The sequence below is a fragment of the Antedon mediterranea genome, chromosome 4 (genome assembly GCF_964355755.1).
Source record: "Antedon mediterranea chromosome 4, ecAntMedi1.1, whole genome shotgun sequence".
Classification (NCBI taxonomy): Eukaryota; Metazoa; Echinodermata; class Crinoidea; order Comatulida; family Antedonidae; genus Antedon; species Antedon mediterranea.
The window spans coordinates 707,845-726,436 of NC_092673.1; the positions used below are offsets into that span (position 1 = coordinate 707,845).

Genomic DNA, 18,592 nt, shown 5'->3' on the forward strand with positions numbered 1-18,592 from the left:
GGCCAGGTTGCGTGCGTAAGTGGCAGGCCAGGTTGCGTGCGTAAGTGGCAGGCAAGGTTGCGTGCGTAAGTGGCAGGCCAGGTTGCGTGCGTAAGTGGCAGGCCAGGTTGCGTGCGTAAGTGGCAGGCCAGGTTGCGTGCGTAAGTGGCAGGCCAGGTTGCGTGCGTAAGTGGCAGGCCAGGTTGCGTGCGTAAGTGGCAGGGCAGGTTGCGTGCGTAAGTAGCAGGCCAGGTTGCGTGAGTAAGTAGCAGGCCAGGTTGCATGCGTAAGTAGCAGGCCAGGTTGCGTAAGTAAGTGGCAGGGCAGGTTGCGTGCGTAAGTAGCTGGCCAGGTTGCGTGCGTAAGTAGCAGGGCAGGTTGCGTGCGTAAGTAGCTGGCCAGGTTGCGTGCGTAAGTAGCAGGCCAGGTTGCGTGCGTAAGTAGCAGGCCAGGTTGCGTGCGTAAGTAGCAGGCCAGGTTGCGTGCGTAAGTAGCAGGCCAGGTTGCGTAAGTAAGTAGAAGGCCAGGTTGCGTAAGTAAGTAGTAGGCCAGTTTATGTTTTTTTTTTTACCCTTCTTTTCAGTAATCAAAACGTAGATACGGATGCTGTGATGCTTGCTAACGTCAAGACGATTGTGGGGAATGTGACTACTCCTTGGTTAGTAGATTGTTTTAGTATACTAGATTAATGGCAAATTAAATCTATGTCATAAGGTGTCCACTTTATTTATATTTGCATAGTTCAGCAATACCCTAACAAACACCACATAATGTATGGCTACCTTTTTAGTTGAATATTAAATATAATTTGTTTAAATTATTATTGTGAATGCTTTATTCAGAATACGAAGAAATTTGGCGGACAAAACAGGATTAGCGAGAAATGCAGGTTAAAGCAATGTATTGGATTGTCTTTGGTAAGTTCTGTACTTAATTAAGGAATTTATTTACTTCTTATCTAAAGACCATTTTCCTATAATTTGTGACAATTTGTAAAAATAATAAATATATATAATACTTTAAAAACATTAAACCAAGTCATTCCTTGTCTTAAATAAACGTTTTATGGTAAATTATGATAGAAAGCTACATATATAGCTAGATAGATCACTTTGTGGTCCGAAACATATAACTTTAGACCAAATTCATATTCATTTTTGTTCGACATTTATCACATTTTTAGAGGTGTTTAACAATCCATATTTTATTAATATTGACAATGTTTATATAATATATCAAATAAATTGCTAAAAAAAAAATAATTTTATTTTCAATTATTACTTCGAAAACTTTGTTTCATGCAACAAAGGGCGTAACTTGTTTACATCGTTCGCATGACTAAAAAATTATGACTTTCGACAATGTTTAGAAAATGTTTGCTTTATTGCATCTTTAGCCCTAGTAGTACTACCCCATAGTGTCTGTACAGTACACCATAACTTGGCTTCTATTCTATTTTTAGTATTTTGTTTTTATATCATTACCATCGATAATGTAATGCAGTACACCATAACTTGGCTTCTATTCTATTTTTAGTATTTTTGTTTTTATATCATTACCATCGATAATGTAATGCATAACACAGATATGTGTTACATCTGCATATATATCTTGTCTTGTAAAATAATAATGTGAATAGATAGGCCAAACAATACCAACATCATTCTATAAAGTAAAGATCTAAATTTACTTACTTTTTCTGGAGTAGCCATTGATACAAACTAACAACCACCTTCGATATGAGTTCAGTAGGACAACAGTTAGCTCTCTCTTAAGGACATAATATTCAAAATAATTGTATTTATAAAAATTACAGTAATGACGCTATTTTGTCAATACTTAACTTAGAAATTTGGAAATTCCAAAATTCCCAAGCTATGATTGGCTACTCAACATTGTTAATGAATAATCAATTCTGAATCAAATGAGACGCATTATTTTAATGATGTCATCTGTGAGAATAGATGTTAATAACGGTCCACATCCCACTACTCATATACAGCAATTTTAAACCAATTAATAATCTTTGGAAATTAAAATTGGGATTGATCTTCTAAAAAACGAGACCAGCCAATCCTCATTTTTGGAAGAGTTTAGACTACATGTAATATCGGTATCATTGTAAAATTGTGATATTCAATGGTACTATTGATCGTTCTGCTTTTTGTATACAATTTGAGAACTCGAAACTGTTCAACGCTGAAAAACCAACGTGTCCGTGTCTAAAATAGGATTGCCTGTTCAATGAGATATTCTCCCCTTTCAACTTATAAATGTTAACTATTTTCATAATAAGGTCATTTATGTTGTAATATTAATTGTTACATGCTGTTCTGCTGAACAATGTTGTTAAATGAGTTAAGACAAATGAGGCTTGGAAACTTCTGTTCTCATCTTGTAATTGGCATTTATGTAGATATATTAGCTTATTATTTATCTATAAAGTTGTTTACCTTCACCAAATATTTATTTAGTTCATATTATTTATTTAGGTATAATATAACAATATTTTAATATCTCCCTGGTTCATGTTTAATAAATTTTAAACATTTATTTTCAAGCTTGGAATTTTTCACTATATTCAGTAACATGTGATCTTGGAAAGATAGTTTAATTGGAGAATTTATTTTTGACAACTAATACTAAAGCACATACATACAATTATATTGAGAAAAAATATGATATATATGAAATCATCAAAAGATGCATTGGTGAAACTTAATTTCTGTTTTCTGAGTAAGTAAATTATCTTAATTAACACAATGTTATCATAAAATACCAGTACCAGCATGCTTTATAATTACGACATTAAAGTCATCTTATTTTTTACAATTTTTACCCCTCCAAAAAGCCAGTATGAAATCTTTCCATTTGTATGTCATATGTCACTGCACACGAAACTATTCTAAACAATACGCAAATATATATAAACATTTTTTTTTTTAATTATCTTTTCAAAATGTAGATAAAGATAAACTTCTAGTGTAGTTTTTATATAATTTTTGTAAGTTGGTACATATACATTTTTGTGCAAACAGAGATATAAATCAATGTATAGTTAGCAATTGCTACAAAAAAAAGGATTGGTTTATTTTATTAGCATTTTAAATTTACTTGTTAATTAAATTATTGGTCGATTAAAATAATTGAAAATAATCTTTACTGAGGCTATGCTTAATTTCCACTATTGCTACTATTTTTACCAGGTTTTTGAATTTGTTAATACATGATTTTAAACTGTACCTATATCTATACTACATAGTACATACATACATAGCTATTTCATCTTGTTTGTAGTATACAAACTTATGATGGTTATCTATAGGCTATTAACTTAGCATATAACTGAAATAATACACCAAAAATCTATCGATCAATCAATATAATAAGATTGTGTGTTTTTTAAGCGTTTATGAAAATTTTATTTATCTATCTAAATACTGTGTAACTAACATAAATTGGTAATCTGAATTTTATAAATCTAACTGACTTTATAAAGCTTATTTTAAAAGCATAATAGAAAGTATAAATCAAAATGCGCTTACTGTGGATTACAATTTAAAGACAAACAAGAAGATTGAAGTTTGGTACAATCATGAAACAATATTCCAGGAAAAATGTTTTGATCCTCTTTTTTTTGCAATTTTAATTGTTTAAAAACCTAAAAGTATTATTAACATTTTCTGTGTAACTTTGATAGAAAAAAAAAGTAATTTCCTGATCTTGTTCAAGGTATAATTCGTGTCAAATCAAAACCCCACACTTGTTAACATGTTGTTGGTCTTGTTAGTCGGTAGGTTACTTAATTCCTTTGGCTGCTAACTCCTCCCTTACTCGACTCAAATAAGTTGGATCTGGATAACCATACCTACATTAAATTTAAAAACAATGAGAAACGAATTCACAGGTATGTAATGGAAAACCATGAACTTGTAGAAAATGATACATATTATTACATATAATTCATACAGTTAAATTCATAGAATTACAAAGAAATGATGATGATATAGAATGATGCTACTCTAGGTAGGTTACCTGTATGCAGTGACAATGTTTTGGTTTTTTTTTTTTGTAATTTGACCTGAGGTTTGAGGTTGACCAATTGATGGCAGAGCATTTGACATTTGTAGTGTCATGAATAAAGACAAAAGCTTTTGTAACTACAATAATAATAATAATATGTTTAATAAAATATTAAATGTAATACAGACAAGATGATTTATCCGGTTCACTGTTAAGTTGGTTTAAAAGCTATTTAACTAATAGACAACAGCGTGTTGTCATTGGGGGAGAGACATCTGATTGGCTCCCTGTGTTATCGGGCGTTCCGCAGGGCTCGATCCTGGGCCCGCTTTTGTTTAATTTATTTATCAACGATCTTCCTTTAAAATTTAATCATTCCGAGTCTCTTTTATTTGCTGACGATCTGAAATTGTTTAAAGTGATTACCACTCCACAGGATGCTTTTTCACTTCAGGAGGATCTGGATGGTCTCGTGGAATGGACGGAGAAGTGGGGGATAAAACTTAATGCTAATAAATGCAAATATTTATCTATAACACTTAAAAAAAGGCCTGTGCTCTTCAATTATAATCTGAGTGGACATGATCTTGAGATGGTTTATGTATGGAAAGATTTAGGTATTTTTATTGATAGTAAATTAAATTTTTGTTCACATATTAATCATGTGTTGTCAAAAGCTAATAGAATGATGGGCTTAATATGGAGAAATTGTAGGTTTATGAACGACGGCAGGGCACTTTTATCTTTATACAAATCTATTATACGTCCTCACCTTGAATATTGTTCCGCAATTTTCAATTCAATTTCTCCATGTCAGGCCCGTCGAATCGACACTGTTCAACGGAAGTTTTTTCGATTCCTGTCTTATAACTGTGTTAATTTTGCCTTTTCCATTGATTCTGTCAGCAATCGTCGAACGATATCTGATATGGTTTTTTTATATAATATTTTAAATTCTAAATATGACTGTTCATTAATTTCACTATTTAGTTTAAATGTTCCTGGTCGTACACGAAATAGACATTTATTGCATATTCCTTTTAGCCGTGTCGACTGTACTAAGAGGGGACTTTTTCATAGACTACCTTATACATTTAATAATCTAAATAGCAATCATATCGATATTTTTAATGATAGACTTGGTTATTTTAAGAGGACGATGATGTGTTCACTTCTTGAACAGTCTGCATAACCTGTTTTAATTGAAATTATTTATGGCATGCCAATCTATGTTTTATATATATATATATATATTTTATCTGTATTTTATTGTTAACCGTTTTTGATGTTGTATTGTTTTATGTTTCAAACCTGTTAGTGGCGGTATTTATCGCTGTTGGTTTTGATTGAATAAAATAAATAAATAAAATAAATCTTCAATTGAGAATGATCAAGTACTGTACTTACGGTTCACCAGATATGGAGGTTTTATGATGAATGTCATTCCAGATAACAGCATTTTGAGTACCTGACGTTATAGATGTGCCGATTGTAAATATAAGTCTAGCATCAAATGCCTTTTGTAAAAGACCTGCAACATGCCTTCCTTCCTGGTTGTCTGGGAGGTAAGCAGTGCGGCCTGTTCCTTGATAATATAGCCCTGGATTTGGATGCTCTCTCTAGAAACATTTTCAGAAAATTATAAGTTTTTTATTTTATGGTTTACCACCACCTTTATTCATTCAGTGTTTCATTACATAATTTCTAAACATTTTCTACCTTTTTTCATTATTTTCTGTTGTTCCGTCATTGATATCATAATTTTAACCTTCAACATTGGCATTCATTTTCTGAATTACTAAACATTAATACAAAGTATTTACTTTTTAACATTATTTTTTTTTGTGTTAAATCCTCTATTTACAATAACCAATTGTATCCACAAAAAAAAGAAGAAAATTATAAGTTTGATAGTAAGTAAGTATTATTCTATCAATTTAGTATTAAGGAAATCCATATTGGATTGTAATAGTTTAAAATAAATACCGTTTGTATTCCAGTAGGAATGTTGTAAACAATTGCAATGCTTCCACATCTTGGATAACCAGGTAGTTTCATTGGTGAATAATTTACTGTCATTCGTCCTGGTGGCTGGTTTCCTTTCAGTACTCCCAAAATGATTCCACAGATTGGACATGCATTCCTATGTTGTAATGCTATGTCTATGCAATTTCTACAGAACTTGTGTCCACACTGGAGCTGCTTCTTGACTGTTTCAGTCAATACATCAAAGCAAATTGGACATTCTTCCACTTCATCCTTTTTTGCTGGAGTTTGGTTTCCTTTCAATACTTTCACATTCCCTCTACACATTGGACACACTTTTCTATGTTTTAATTCGTCATCTATGCAATTACTACAGAACATGTGTCCACATTGGAGCGTCTTGACTGGTTCAGTCAGTACATCCAAGCAAATCGGACATTCCTCCACTTCAGTTTTCTTGCCAGATTGCTGCCACTTATTGAACACATCTTGGATTTCAGAAGTTGCTTCTACATCAATGTTTACAAGATGAATTTCTTTGATGGTGCTTGCACGATGTTTACCATTCTTCACAAAGCGTAAGATGGAATTGAGTAATGACTGTGCAGATTCAACTTTGTTTCCACCAAAAATGCCAGAACTTATCAAAGGAATCGCTATGGATCTAGCTTCAAGTTCTGCATCTGCATATTCTAGACAATTCAGAAATGTCCTTTCAAGACACTGAACAAATTCATCTTTATTTTTATATTCATTTCTACGTGGTCCAACAGCATGTATAACATATGTTCCATTCAAATTGTATCCAGCAGTATGCAATACCTCTGTAACATTTAAGGGACCTTGTCTCCTTTTTAATTTCCATTGGCCTTCCTCATGAATTCTTCTGCCAGCTTTATCAGCGATAGCTCTTGCAACGCCACTTCCATGCTGAAGTTGACCATTAGCTGCATTAACTATCACATCAACATTTTCTTCTGTAATATCGCCTTGTCTTACAGTCACTGTGATTCCACCTGGTAATACAAACTTCACATCAGAGAGAATCATTCCATCATCACCTCTAGGTCTACTAATATTCAATTCACCATGCTTTGTCAATTGAGATACCCAACATAACCTTTGGAAATATGTCATAGCGTTATCCACATTTTCTTTATTCCCGACAACCACAATCTCTTTTGGTGAAATCAAAACATTGTATTTTCTTGAAGTATCTTGTGAGGCTTCCAGAACTTTCTCGGCATTAATGTTTGTCACATCAAGAATTCCTGAGAATTCTGTTGTACTTTCATTGCTTATGCCAGCCACTTCTTTCACTCCAATATTAGAAGAGGTAGTTGTGGTGGTAGCTTGATCAACAGAACTTGCTAATGACTGCTCGAGCTGTTCAGTTACATACTCAATTACTTTGTCTCCATCAGCTTTGTTGTATAACACAAGTTGTCCATCATCCAGATACTCTCCATTAACTTTAAGAGTCTTGAAGATTTTGCTGCTCAGGGTTGGGTCAAGTAAATGTGCAACTTTACCAAACTCCAAAGTGAATGCCTTGTCTGGGGGTCTTATCTAAAATTGACAAAAAATAAATGTTACAAAAGAAACTGTTGTACAAGTGTAGGTCAAATAATCATGGAGTGAATCTACCAAATTTTGACCATTTAAACAAATATATAGCCTATATTAAATATAGGCTATTTTTTTTTACCTACATATATACATTTTATATATGTAGGTTCTTAACAATTGCAGATTATTTATCCATGCTTGTATTTTTATTGTAAGTAATCAAGAAAAAGAAATTAATCTAATATCAACATACATAAACATGGATAATTAAAAGCTCACCTTGAAAGGAGATATCTTTAATATCATCTTGGCCTTTATCAGAGAGCTTGCAACTAAGATATTAATATGAAATGAATGAAAAATAATTTAGTTGTACAATGCATATTTAACCATTATTATTATAATAAAAAAGAACTTTAATTGTATCCAAAAGAAATACATAAACAAGAAATATTTCTTACAAAAAACGCTGCTCACTTATTGACGTAACGGTTTTAAAGATATATTGTCCCTCTGAAAAATATTTTTTATTTCAAATTTGTTTTTGAATGTGTCATTTTATTGTCACATAATAGTTATTTTACCTGAAAAAATGTAATTTAAAGCAAAAAATACTTAAATTGTCTGTCAGACAATGGTTTTTGAGTTATAATTAAACGTTTCTTTTCTCTTTTTATATGTGAACAAATATAAATTGTATTTGTATAATCTGTATTTAATATCAGTCACTTAATAATATATAATACATAATAATACAGGAATAGTATAGAATATAAGATAAAAACTATGTAGTATCAACATAAAAAAAAGAATTCATAAAATTGTTAGTAAATTTTATTTTGTCAAAAATGGAAAATTTTTAAAATGAATTAGCAAATAGTGAAAGTTACCTTCTGATTCATCAAAAATAGACAATGCTTTGTCTTCAGAGTTCCCAAATGGGTATATAACCTTATGAACATCACCACCTCCAAGTTTACGCTTTTGCAGAGTTATTTGCAATTTGTCACTAGTTTCCCCATGAGAGCTATACTTTACAAACTCTGTCACAATGACGCAATTTGACAGGCTAAATTGCTCTTTTTCCTGCAAATATCAAATTCTTGATAAAAAAAACCACTAGAAGAAAAACATAATAATGATGATGATATTTCTTTCTCATAATATATATAAAAGTATAATAAAATTAGTGATGAAAGAGGCATAGTTCCAGTAAGGACAGCTTGTAATAATAAACAATATAAAACATACAGTAGTTAAATGTTCCAAAGTTCAACAAAACCAACAAGGAAATAAATGTTATTTTTGATTGATAAAGCTTGATAGATGAAAGTCCATGGAAAGACAGGACAGCTGAAAATGTCATTGAGACTGAAAATCATAAATGTTACTTCATGTTATTTGAGAAAAAGTTTGATTGTTTGGTTTGAGCAAATACAGTATACATTTCAGTGTAACTTTCTCACCTTCAGCTGATTATTCAACCATTTCTCAAGTTTCACCATTAACATATGTTTCTGGTTTTTTGGTATTGTCTTGATTGTCCAAAAATAGCAACTTCATTTCACCCACTTTATAATATTTCATCGGTAATTTGTCCAGTATTTCAGGAATAATAGGAAGTATTGGACTTACATCCAATATAATTGCTTCCTTCTGATGATCCACCTGAAATTATAAAAAGTATTCTCCTTTATTATAATTTATCAACAAAGTGCTAATCGACTGCAGGCTTGTTTACTTTAAGGTGATGGTTAAGGTAAATATATCAGAAAGACCATTTTAAATCAGGTGATGTCAAAAACTATTAACAATAGAGTGAAAGAATTCTTACTTTGAATGAACTTATTCGCAGATTGACCTCACTTTCAGATGATGTTGTTCCGTTACTAATCAAAGATCTTGCAACTAAAATGTAGAATTTTAAGACAAAAATAATAGCTTTCAACTGACCTTTACGAAGTGCATGTGCATGCATATCATACGTTATCATTATAGAACCAACATAAAAAAAAGGGTGGAAATGAGTTGTCTTTGCTCAGACACAATAAAGTGAAGTGAAAATGAAATTATCTAACTCAAAATGTATAGTTTAATTAATAAAATTACCTTTTTGTTCCACAAATATTACAATTGCTTTATTTCTCGTCATTTTGATTGGATAAATTACATGCTCGATTTGACCACCTCCATTTTCAAGTTTATTAAGTATCATTGCTAACTGGTATTTGGTCTCTCCATGAGAGTCATATTTTCTAAACCCCTCCACCACTACAGCATTTGATAAGTGTATTCTAGCATTCTGCTATTAAAACATAAAAATATATCATTCAATGAATGATATCTCAATCTCTTATGGTTATCGATTATTATGTTCAGCCTACTGAAGTAACATTAAATCATTTCCTGTTTGTGAGACCAATATTACACACATCTTGGGTCATGACAAATTTTAAAATACTGATATTAATGAATTCCACTTCAATATTTTATGACCGTAATAACATGCAGTGTACTTATGAATATTGTATGATATGATTTTGGTGTTTAAACAAAATTTCATAGCAGCAAACACCATGTCTGTTGTTTCTATTTTATTTTCAAAACGATAATTGTGTTTATTCATTTTTCAAGAATGGTTTAATGAAAAAATAATTAAAAGGTAGGCCTTTTACAGAACATTTTATGTAACTTACTTGTAGTTTAATTGTTTTTTTCTCACTTGCACTCTTTCCAGCAACATCACTACTTTCGGAGTTTGTGGTGAACCAGTTGACTGCACTGATTTGGATTAGTATTTCCTGAGTAGCTTCAGAATCAATGTTAACAAGTCTGATTTCTTTTAAACATCTTGCTTTATCCACTTTTACAAACTCCTTAAGAGAATCTGCCAATGCTTTTGCACATTGGTGCTGATTTCCTCCAAAATTCCCAGAGCTAATTAGTGGAATAGAAATGGATGAAGCTTCAAGATTTGAATCTGCATACACAAGGCAATTTGAAAATGTCATCTCTAGGAGAGCCTGAAATGTTTCATATTTCATTTCAGATGTTGGTCCAACAGCATGTATGACATATTTTGCTTTGAGATTGTATCCACCAGTGTGCAACAGTTCTGCTACTCCTAACTGGTGATCTTTAAACCTGTTTAACTTGTATTGTCCTTCCTTGTTTATGCCTTCACCGGCTTTCATTGCAATTGCCCTAGCAATACCACCACCATGTCGAAGTCTGCCATTAGCTGCATTCACAATGACATCAACTTGTTCTTCGGTAATGTCACCACATTTTATAACAATTTTAATTCCTGTTCCAACTATAATCTCTGACGGTAGTTGATCAGATGAACTTTCTGATAACCCTGCTTCAACAGGAATTCCTAGTCCTTGTTTAAATATTTTCTTTGCTTGTTTGACATCACTTTCCTTTCCAACAAACACTACATTATTATCGTCATGTAGAAGGAAAATGTTTTTGCTTGCTTTTCTTGTATTTTTCAAGGCCTTTTTAATGTCTCGTTGGGTTTTATCTTCCACATCAACTTTCTGATATTGTACACTATTATGTACTCTTTGGTAAAGATCAATGAATTTAGTTTCACCCAGAATTCTTGTTTCTTCATTCCTATCTCTAGATATAATGCCAAGATTCTGTTCACTTCTATCATGCAGCCATATGATGGTGACCTTATGACTTTTTTCAATTGCTCTTAGTTCCTTTTCATATGCATATTTTATGAATTTGAATATTTCACTCTGCACGGTAAGATAACCTGGTCTGTCTATATCTTGTTTTTTCTTTGAAGAGTCTTTAGCGGTTTTTTGTAAACTTGCATCACTGTTCTGTTGCTGCTTCCCATCAAGTTTTCTTTGATCACCTTTCTGACCCTTGGTATCTACATTGGCGTTACTCTCTTTAGAATAATAAACACTTGATTTATCAATATTTCGGTTTTGGTTTCCTTTGTCTTTTGAAATGAATTGCTTAAAACGGTTGTCATCACTAGAACTTGCTTTATTTTCCTTATCATCTCTACTATCTCGTGAACTTTCCTCCTTCCTTTGATGTGTGTGGCCTCCATTATCAATTTGAATTTTTGAGTATGTTCTTTCTTTCCTCTCTTGACATTTATCCTGCATTTGTCCAACCTCTTCATTGTCATCACCAACAACACTACTAAGAATACTATGATGTGTATTTCCTTTTTCTGATGTTGCTTTAGCACCTTTGCTTTGAGTGACATGTTTATCAGCTGTTACCTTTCTTCTGTTTTGTGCTTCATTTTTACCATTTTGAGTACCATGGGATTTTTCATCTATTACAGGATCTACGGTCTTGTGCTTTTGCACATTTGTGCCATCTGTATGGCTACTATTGTCACCTTCCCCGTATAGATCCTCATCATCCTCCTCATCTACAGTCTTGTGGTTTTGTCCATTTGTGCCATCTTTATGGCTACTATGGTCACCTTTCTCGTATAGATCCTCATCATCCTCCTCATCTACAGTCTTGTGGTTTTGTCCATTTGTGCCATCTGTATTGCTACTATTGTCATCTTCCCCGTATAGATCGTCATCCTCATCATCATCAGTTTTGATCTCAACCTGTTCCCTTTGATCATCTTTGACATTCATTTTGTTAGTCCCACACACACTCTCTCTGATTTTCCTTTTTTTGGCTTGATCACTTGTTACATTGCTGATGTTTGACTCGGGTTCCTCCTTCTGTTTATATGTGTGACCTCCATTATCAATTTGATCTTTTGAGATTCTTTCTTTCTTCTCTGGTTTAGTGGGTGTGTATTTCTTATCATTTTTCTCCTTCTGTTTATATGCGTGACCTCCATTATCAATTTGATCTTTTGAGATTCTTTCTTTCTTCTCTTGTTTAGTGGGTGTGTATTTCTTATCATTTTCCTCATTCACTTTTGGGGATGACTTTCCATTTGCATTTTCTTTCTGGTCTCCTAAAGTAGCAGTTGTTTCTTTATCATGCTCTACTTTCAGAAGAGTGTCTGTAATATAAACAATCAATTACATTAAAAACAATAATTTTGATAAACACATCTATGGCAAAACAAATATGAATAAATGTTAATATTTACAAGTCCAAACTTTATAAAGTTTTAATAAATTGCATATCTGTATACTGAGGTTAACCTTATATAGCCTTACAATATCATAGTATACAATAAAATACATTATATAGGCTTTTTGTGAACTAACTCACCTGAATCTACTTGTGAAGTTGTGGGCTTTCTTTCAATAGATTTGTACTTTCCTATCAACTGCCTTTTTAATTCGTCTGAGACATCATCAAGAATTTTTTCAAATTTACAACAAATAATGAATTTGTTTTCTGTCAGGGTCACTATATGTTCTTTCCACTTTTGTTGAAAGTATTTTGTGATGTCAGGAAAAAGTTCTTGAAATGTGACATACTCCCCTCTATCAACCAGTGGAATCTAAAAATAAATATAAAAATATGTCCTTGTGACCAGATAGGCTAATCATATAAAACAGAAGGGTTTGATACCATACCATACTACGCTGGTTATAAATGTATATGTAAAAAAATTTGCATATTTACCCGTAACTTACTGCATTCAATGAGTTGATTACTCTGTGTCCTTCTTATAAACTTGTTGACATCTGTAAATAAAGCAAGTGCATTTGTTAATAAGGCAGAAAACGAATATGATACATTATCAGCACCTACAATAGTTAAAGAAGATAACAGCAGGAGGTTGGTTGTTGGCTACCATTTGATACTGTTGTATTGTATTACCATGGAGCATAATTATAGCTCCATGGTATTAAAGTTTATGTTAAAGTGGTGAAATATGGCTGATAAGCAAGCTGATATGCACATAGAAGTTTAGTTTCTTAGGATTTCCTGAACAGTACAGTATGATTTATAAGTTGATTCAAATAAAATCATTTATTCACCTGATTCATCATCAAATACTACAATAGCGCCTTCTTTTGTGACACTGGTAGTTGAACTTCGAAACGATTTCAAACACTTTGACATTTCATCGTTTATGTTGCATTCTTTGTTTTCTTTTGCAGTGACAACAACACTGCAAGCGATAACATCTCCCTCTATCTGATGTGATGCACAAACAGAATCCTCTCTGGGAAGAACTACAAAACTGTCATCACTACTGCCACTGTCACTAGTTGCTGGACTCGGTGGGCGCACTTTGCTGCTTTTCAGATCTGTAAGCCATCTATGTAGGTTTGTAGTAATATTCTCTTTAACCTTCTGAATACTTTCTTGTGATTTGGACACATAGCAACGCTGATCATCAAAGCATTTAACATTATCTTCACATTGAATGCTTGGTAAATGAGAAAACAAATTAGATACAACAGGATCAATTTTAGTGAAGTACACAGTGAATGTCTTTATTACCTGAAAATAAAAACACAAGATATTTCAAGTAAGGCTAATCTCACCTTTATTGTAATAGGAATTTCATGTTTTGGACTCCAGCTTAATAGTAGGGAGGTTTCGCAACCTTACGAATACGATAACGAAAACGGATACGTCACACATTTGTGAAACTTTTGAGCTGATCCCCAATTCATATTCGTAAAGCGTATTCGTGTTGATGAATATCACCAGTCATATTCGTAACTACAAAACGAGTATAGTTTTTGATCTATTTTGCACATTCTGAATTTGAATCAGGAACGATTCATGATTATAATTTAATTATAGATTTATTGAAAGTAATTTACTAAAGTAATTTACTAAAATGCTAGGTCAATTTTGATAAATAGCAGTTTTTAAAGTCCTCACTCGCTTTGATGTTACGCTAGGCCTAGGCAGCCAAGCACCAAGCAACACGTACACGCGCTTCGCTCAAATTTACCGCAGTCATATTTTGGACGGCGCCCTCAATATTTCGTTGCCATGCGAAACAGATTTTTACTGGCTTACGAAAACGAATACGTGTGCGTGACGTATCCGTTTTCGTTATCGTATTCGTAAGATTGCGAAACCTCTCAAGTAATAGCCAATAAACCAAGTCCAAGCTCATTTTAATAAATTACCAATCTCATTTTGTTGATTCTCTCACAAATTATTTTTTATAATTGTTTAATTTAGGATTGGTTTATTGAATTCTAATTTAATCATTATCGTCATCATCATCATAATCATCATCATCATCAATGAATCAGGTAACTAAATAATGCTATGAAAAAATGACAAACTGTACCTCAATTTTTTCAAACGTTAATCCTGTTTTCTTCCTTATCTCTTTCACATCTATGGAACAAATAAGTCAAAATAAAAAAGTAAATAAAGCAAACAATTGCATCACAAATTTCAAAGTATTATTTATGATAATTATTAATTTGTAATAATTGTCCTAGTGGGTTGAATTAAATAACAATATATCTATGGGGCATAGTTGGTGAACATACATTATGAACATAAGCAGAGATTAAGTACAATGAATAACTAACTTAGCAATGGAGTACATTAATCCATTTGTAGATTTCAATTTGTTTAGATTTCTAATATTAATAGCATTTGCTACTATTACAATTTATTTAACTGAACAGAAGAGTTACTGTAGACAGGAACATCTAGCAATATACTACAGTATTACCTTTTGCATTGTTAAACTGCACTATTGCCATATCTTGCTTGGTTCCAACTGGATAAATGAGGCCATGTAAATGATATTTTGGTGGGAGTTCTTCAAAAACTTTAATGAGGTGTGCGATGGTTGCCTCATCATCCTCCTTCACATCAAAACCCTTAACAATTAATCCACTTTCTACAGGTACATGTTGCACCTCTAGATTCTAAATTAAAAACAAGTTTGAATCTGAATGGCATTTATACACCAACTTTGACTAACAAGGAATTGTGGGTTGGCTGGTGCTGAGAATGTGCATTAAAAGGGATGCTTGGACAATGTTGTGGACATTTTGTTTCGTTACTAAAAATGCAATGATGTTTTAGTAAGTTTTATATTACACAATTAAGTGAAAATATAATAGTGAACAGCAAATCATGTTTTTGATTTATTGATATGCTTATCTTCTCGCCTGGGTCTAAAAAGACATAGGTCCTACACTATATACTAATATATATTATAAATACTGTACTATAGCTAATATTTGGTAAATATCTTTATTTAATAAAGAATAAAAGATCTTTACTTACTTTTTCTGGAGTAGCCATTACTACAACCTAACAACCATCCGTCGATATGAGTTGAGTAGGATAATATTCTCTCAAAATAATTCTATTTATATCAACAAAATTACAGTAATGACACTACAGTATTTTGTCAATACTAACCATCTACAGGGTGTCAGATGAAAAGGATGCTAGTCAAGTCGCCCCATCGCAAAGTCGCCCCTTACACAGTCGCCCCATCGCAAAGTCGCCCAAAACAAAGTCGCCCCGACACAGTCGCCCCATCGCAAAGTCGCCCCATCGCAAAGTCGCCCCAACGCAAAGTCGCCCCATCGCAAAGTCGCCCCATCACAAAGTCGCCCTATCGCAAAGTCGCCCCAAAACGTTAAAAAATAGTTTACAAGTGCGTAAAATGTCGCAATGATACACAAAATAACACGGAAAACGTGTAGGCATAAAAAGGGGAAGCCCCGCCATGTAGTCTCAGGTCACACGATCGGCACGCACCCCCATCATCAGAGAGGAAGCCCCCCCACTAATCACTCCGCGGTCGCACTAACGTGCTAGCTTACCAGAGGGAAACCCCCGTAATTACTCCGCCGTTGTCGTCGTACTACAACGCACCATCTGAAGATGGGGAAACCCCGCCGGAGTTTTACGATGATATCAGTCGCGTTCGAAATCGGTCGCGTTTAAATTTGGTCGCGATAAAATGATGTTATACGATCTAGATTATTTTTACTTTGGTCGATGAATATGTAATATTATTATTAGGCCTATATTAATAATTTGTAAACATAGTTTAAGATTATAATATTATCCAGCATAATGTCATTTAACAGTACATAATTATTTAAATGTGAAATATTTTATAGGAAATGTAGGCTACGTCTGTGTCTTTTATTTTATATGCAACAAATTACGTAAAACAATTTATTTATAAACATTCAGTTTACTATTATATACATAGTATTACGTAATGAACATTGATTGTAAGCCTGGAAAGGCAATCCCATCATTATATCCATTATAAAATTGCATCATATCACCACTATATGTCGTAAATGATGACGTGCGTGTGTGTATTCGTCGTACGTCAGTGTACGTATTATTCCGTGCCTCTTCACTGTCTTGTTTAATTTAAAATTAAATAAATACCCGATATGAGGATATTTATTAGGCATGATAATTAGAATGTTCTAGGCCTAACCAAAGGGGTTGAAAAGAATTTCTTCAGTAAAATGATCATTGTGCTGTTGAATAAAAGGCGACTCGCCATCTGAAACATTCTCTGAAACCAATCGGAGCTGCGCCTTCTGGTATCTGTTTCCTCACGCCTTTCTGCTGACCGTCGGGGATTCCCCTTTTTAAAAAACACGCACACGATACTGTACGATGGTTTTTCCATGGTCAAAATGTAGCGTTTTAATTTTACTAAAATACCTGAATGTAAAACAATCATATCGGCGATGAAATCCTTTTTTTTTATTTCTTTATTTTGAAAAGTCATTATAAAATTAAGACACATAACTTGTCAATAAATGCAAAATGATCAATAAGTAGCCTATAACACTCATTGTCTTACAAACACTGTTATTGTTTTAACTACTGTAAATCTATACGAAGGCCTAGGCTACTATACATTTATACATTTATTATATTATCCTAAAAAATTAGCTGGTATCTACGCGTAGGTTGAAGAAAGATTCGTAATTGTGGCTTTGGTAACTAATTTTAAAATCATATTAAATTAACATTTTCGAAACTATAAATCAGGGATAATCTTTTTAGAACTTTCAAACAAGGGACTATTTTTTTAATGATTTTTAAAAAGCACATCACTCCATTAAAACCTGTAAAATAAAAATTAAAACACAAATTATGTATATAGGATAGGCCTAAACATTATACTGTATACGACATTTAGCGCGACCAAAGTAACAACGCAATCGATATCAAACGCAACCAATATGATTAAAACCGTGGGCGACTTTGCGATGGGGCGACTTTGCGTTGGGGCGACTTTGCGATGGGGCGAATTTGCGATGGGGCGACTTTGTAATGGGGCGACTTTGCGATGGGGCGACTGTGCCGGGGCGACTTTGTTTTGGGGCGTCTTTGCGATGGGGCGACTTTGTATGGGGCGACTTTGTATGGGGCGACTTTGCGATGGGGCGACTTGACTGGATCCCAGATGAAATCGGTCGCGCTTGAAATCGGTCGCGTTTGAAATCGGTCGCGATAAAATCAACTTCCGGTATTTTGTATGGCGCGCCGCTAGAGCTATACTTTTGATTATATCGGTCGCGTTTGAAATCGGTCGCGCTATTTTGTATGGATCGAGCGGGATGCATGCTAGAGCGGGATATACATTTTTCGTTTATATAGATTTAATTGATATTTTTAAGGAACTAGATTATTTATGTGGATATTTGTTACTTGGTTAATAAATATTTATTATTAATCATTAATTAATTTTTTTTTTGTATTTCACAGGTCTCGGAGAAGGACGGTGTCTTTTCAAAATGGCCATTTCTAAACACGTTTAAATATTATATTAGGCATAATGTTATATTAGGCATATAATAATTTACCTCTATTTATATGTACTGTAATTAATATATTATATAGAGAATATACGTTTGTCGTGTCTTTTATTATGCAAACAATTACGTATGGTTTTAGGATATTAATAAAATATATAGATAATATGCCGATGATAGATGTGAGAATAATAATGTATGGATAATAAAGGTGGACACAATTCTCAAAGAGGTAATCTGCACTGATATTTAAACGTTTAGATTTACGAACGGCGTATGAATGCGAGACCTGAGTTGCACTTACTTAATTATTTACATTAAATGATTAT

General features: G+C 33.1%; 1 protein-coding gene and 1 long non-coding RNA gene across 2 annotated transcripts; one reads left to right on the forward strand and one right to left on the reverse strand.

Annotated features, from left to right (window-relative positions):
* The first annotated feature begins 622 nt into the window (after positions 1-622).
* On the forward strand, positions 623-18,265 carry LOC140046076 (uncharacterized). Its single transcript, XR_011844730.1, has 5 exons — positions 623-637; positions 822-896; positions 13,629-13,780; positions 15,359-15,539; positions 18,217-18,265. It is a non-coding gene; the product is annotated as an uncharacterized lncRNA (long non-coding RNA).
* Positions 1,383-9,461, reverse strand: LOC140046075 (uncharacterized). The gene is made up of 7 exons (XM_072090585.1): positions 9,392-9,461; positions 9,024-9,225; positions 8,448-8,643; positions 7,837-7,889; positions 5,989-7,557; positions 5,410-5,621; positions 1,383-3,847 (listed from the first exon to the last, which is right to left on the reverse strand). Exons 2-7 carry the CDS (start codon positions 9,066-9,068, stop codon positions 3,778-3,780), a joined length of 2,145 nt encoding a protein of 714 aa, XP_071946686.1. The 5' UTR covers positions 9,069-9,225; positions 9,392-9,461; the 3' UTR covers positions 1,383-3,777.
* Positions 18,266-18,592: the final 327 nt, after the last annotated feature.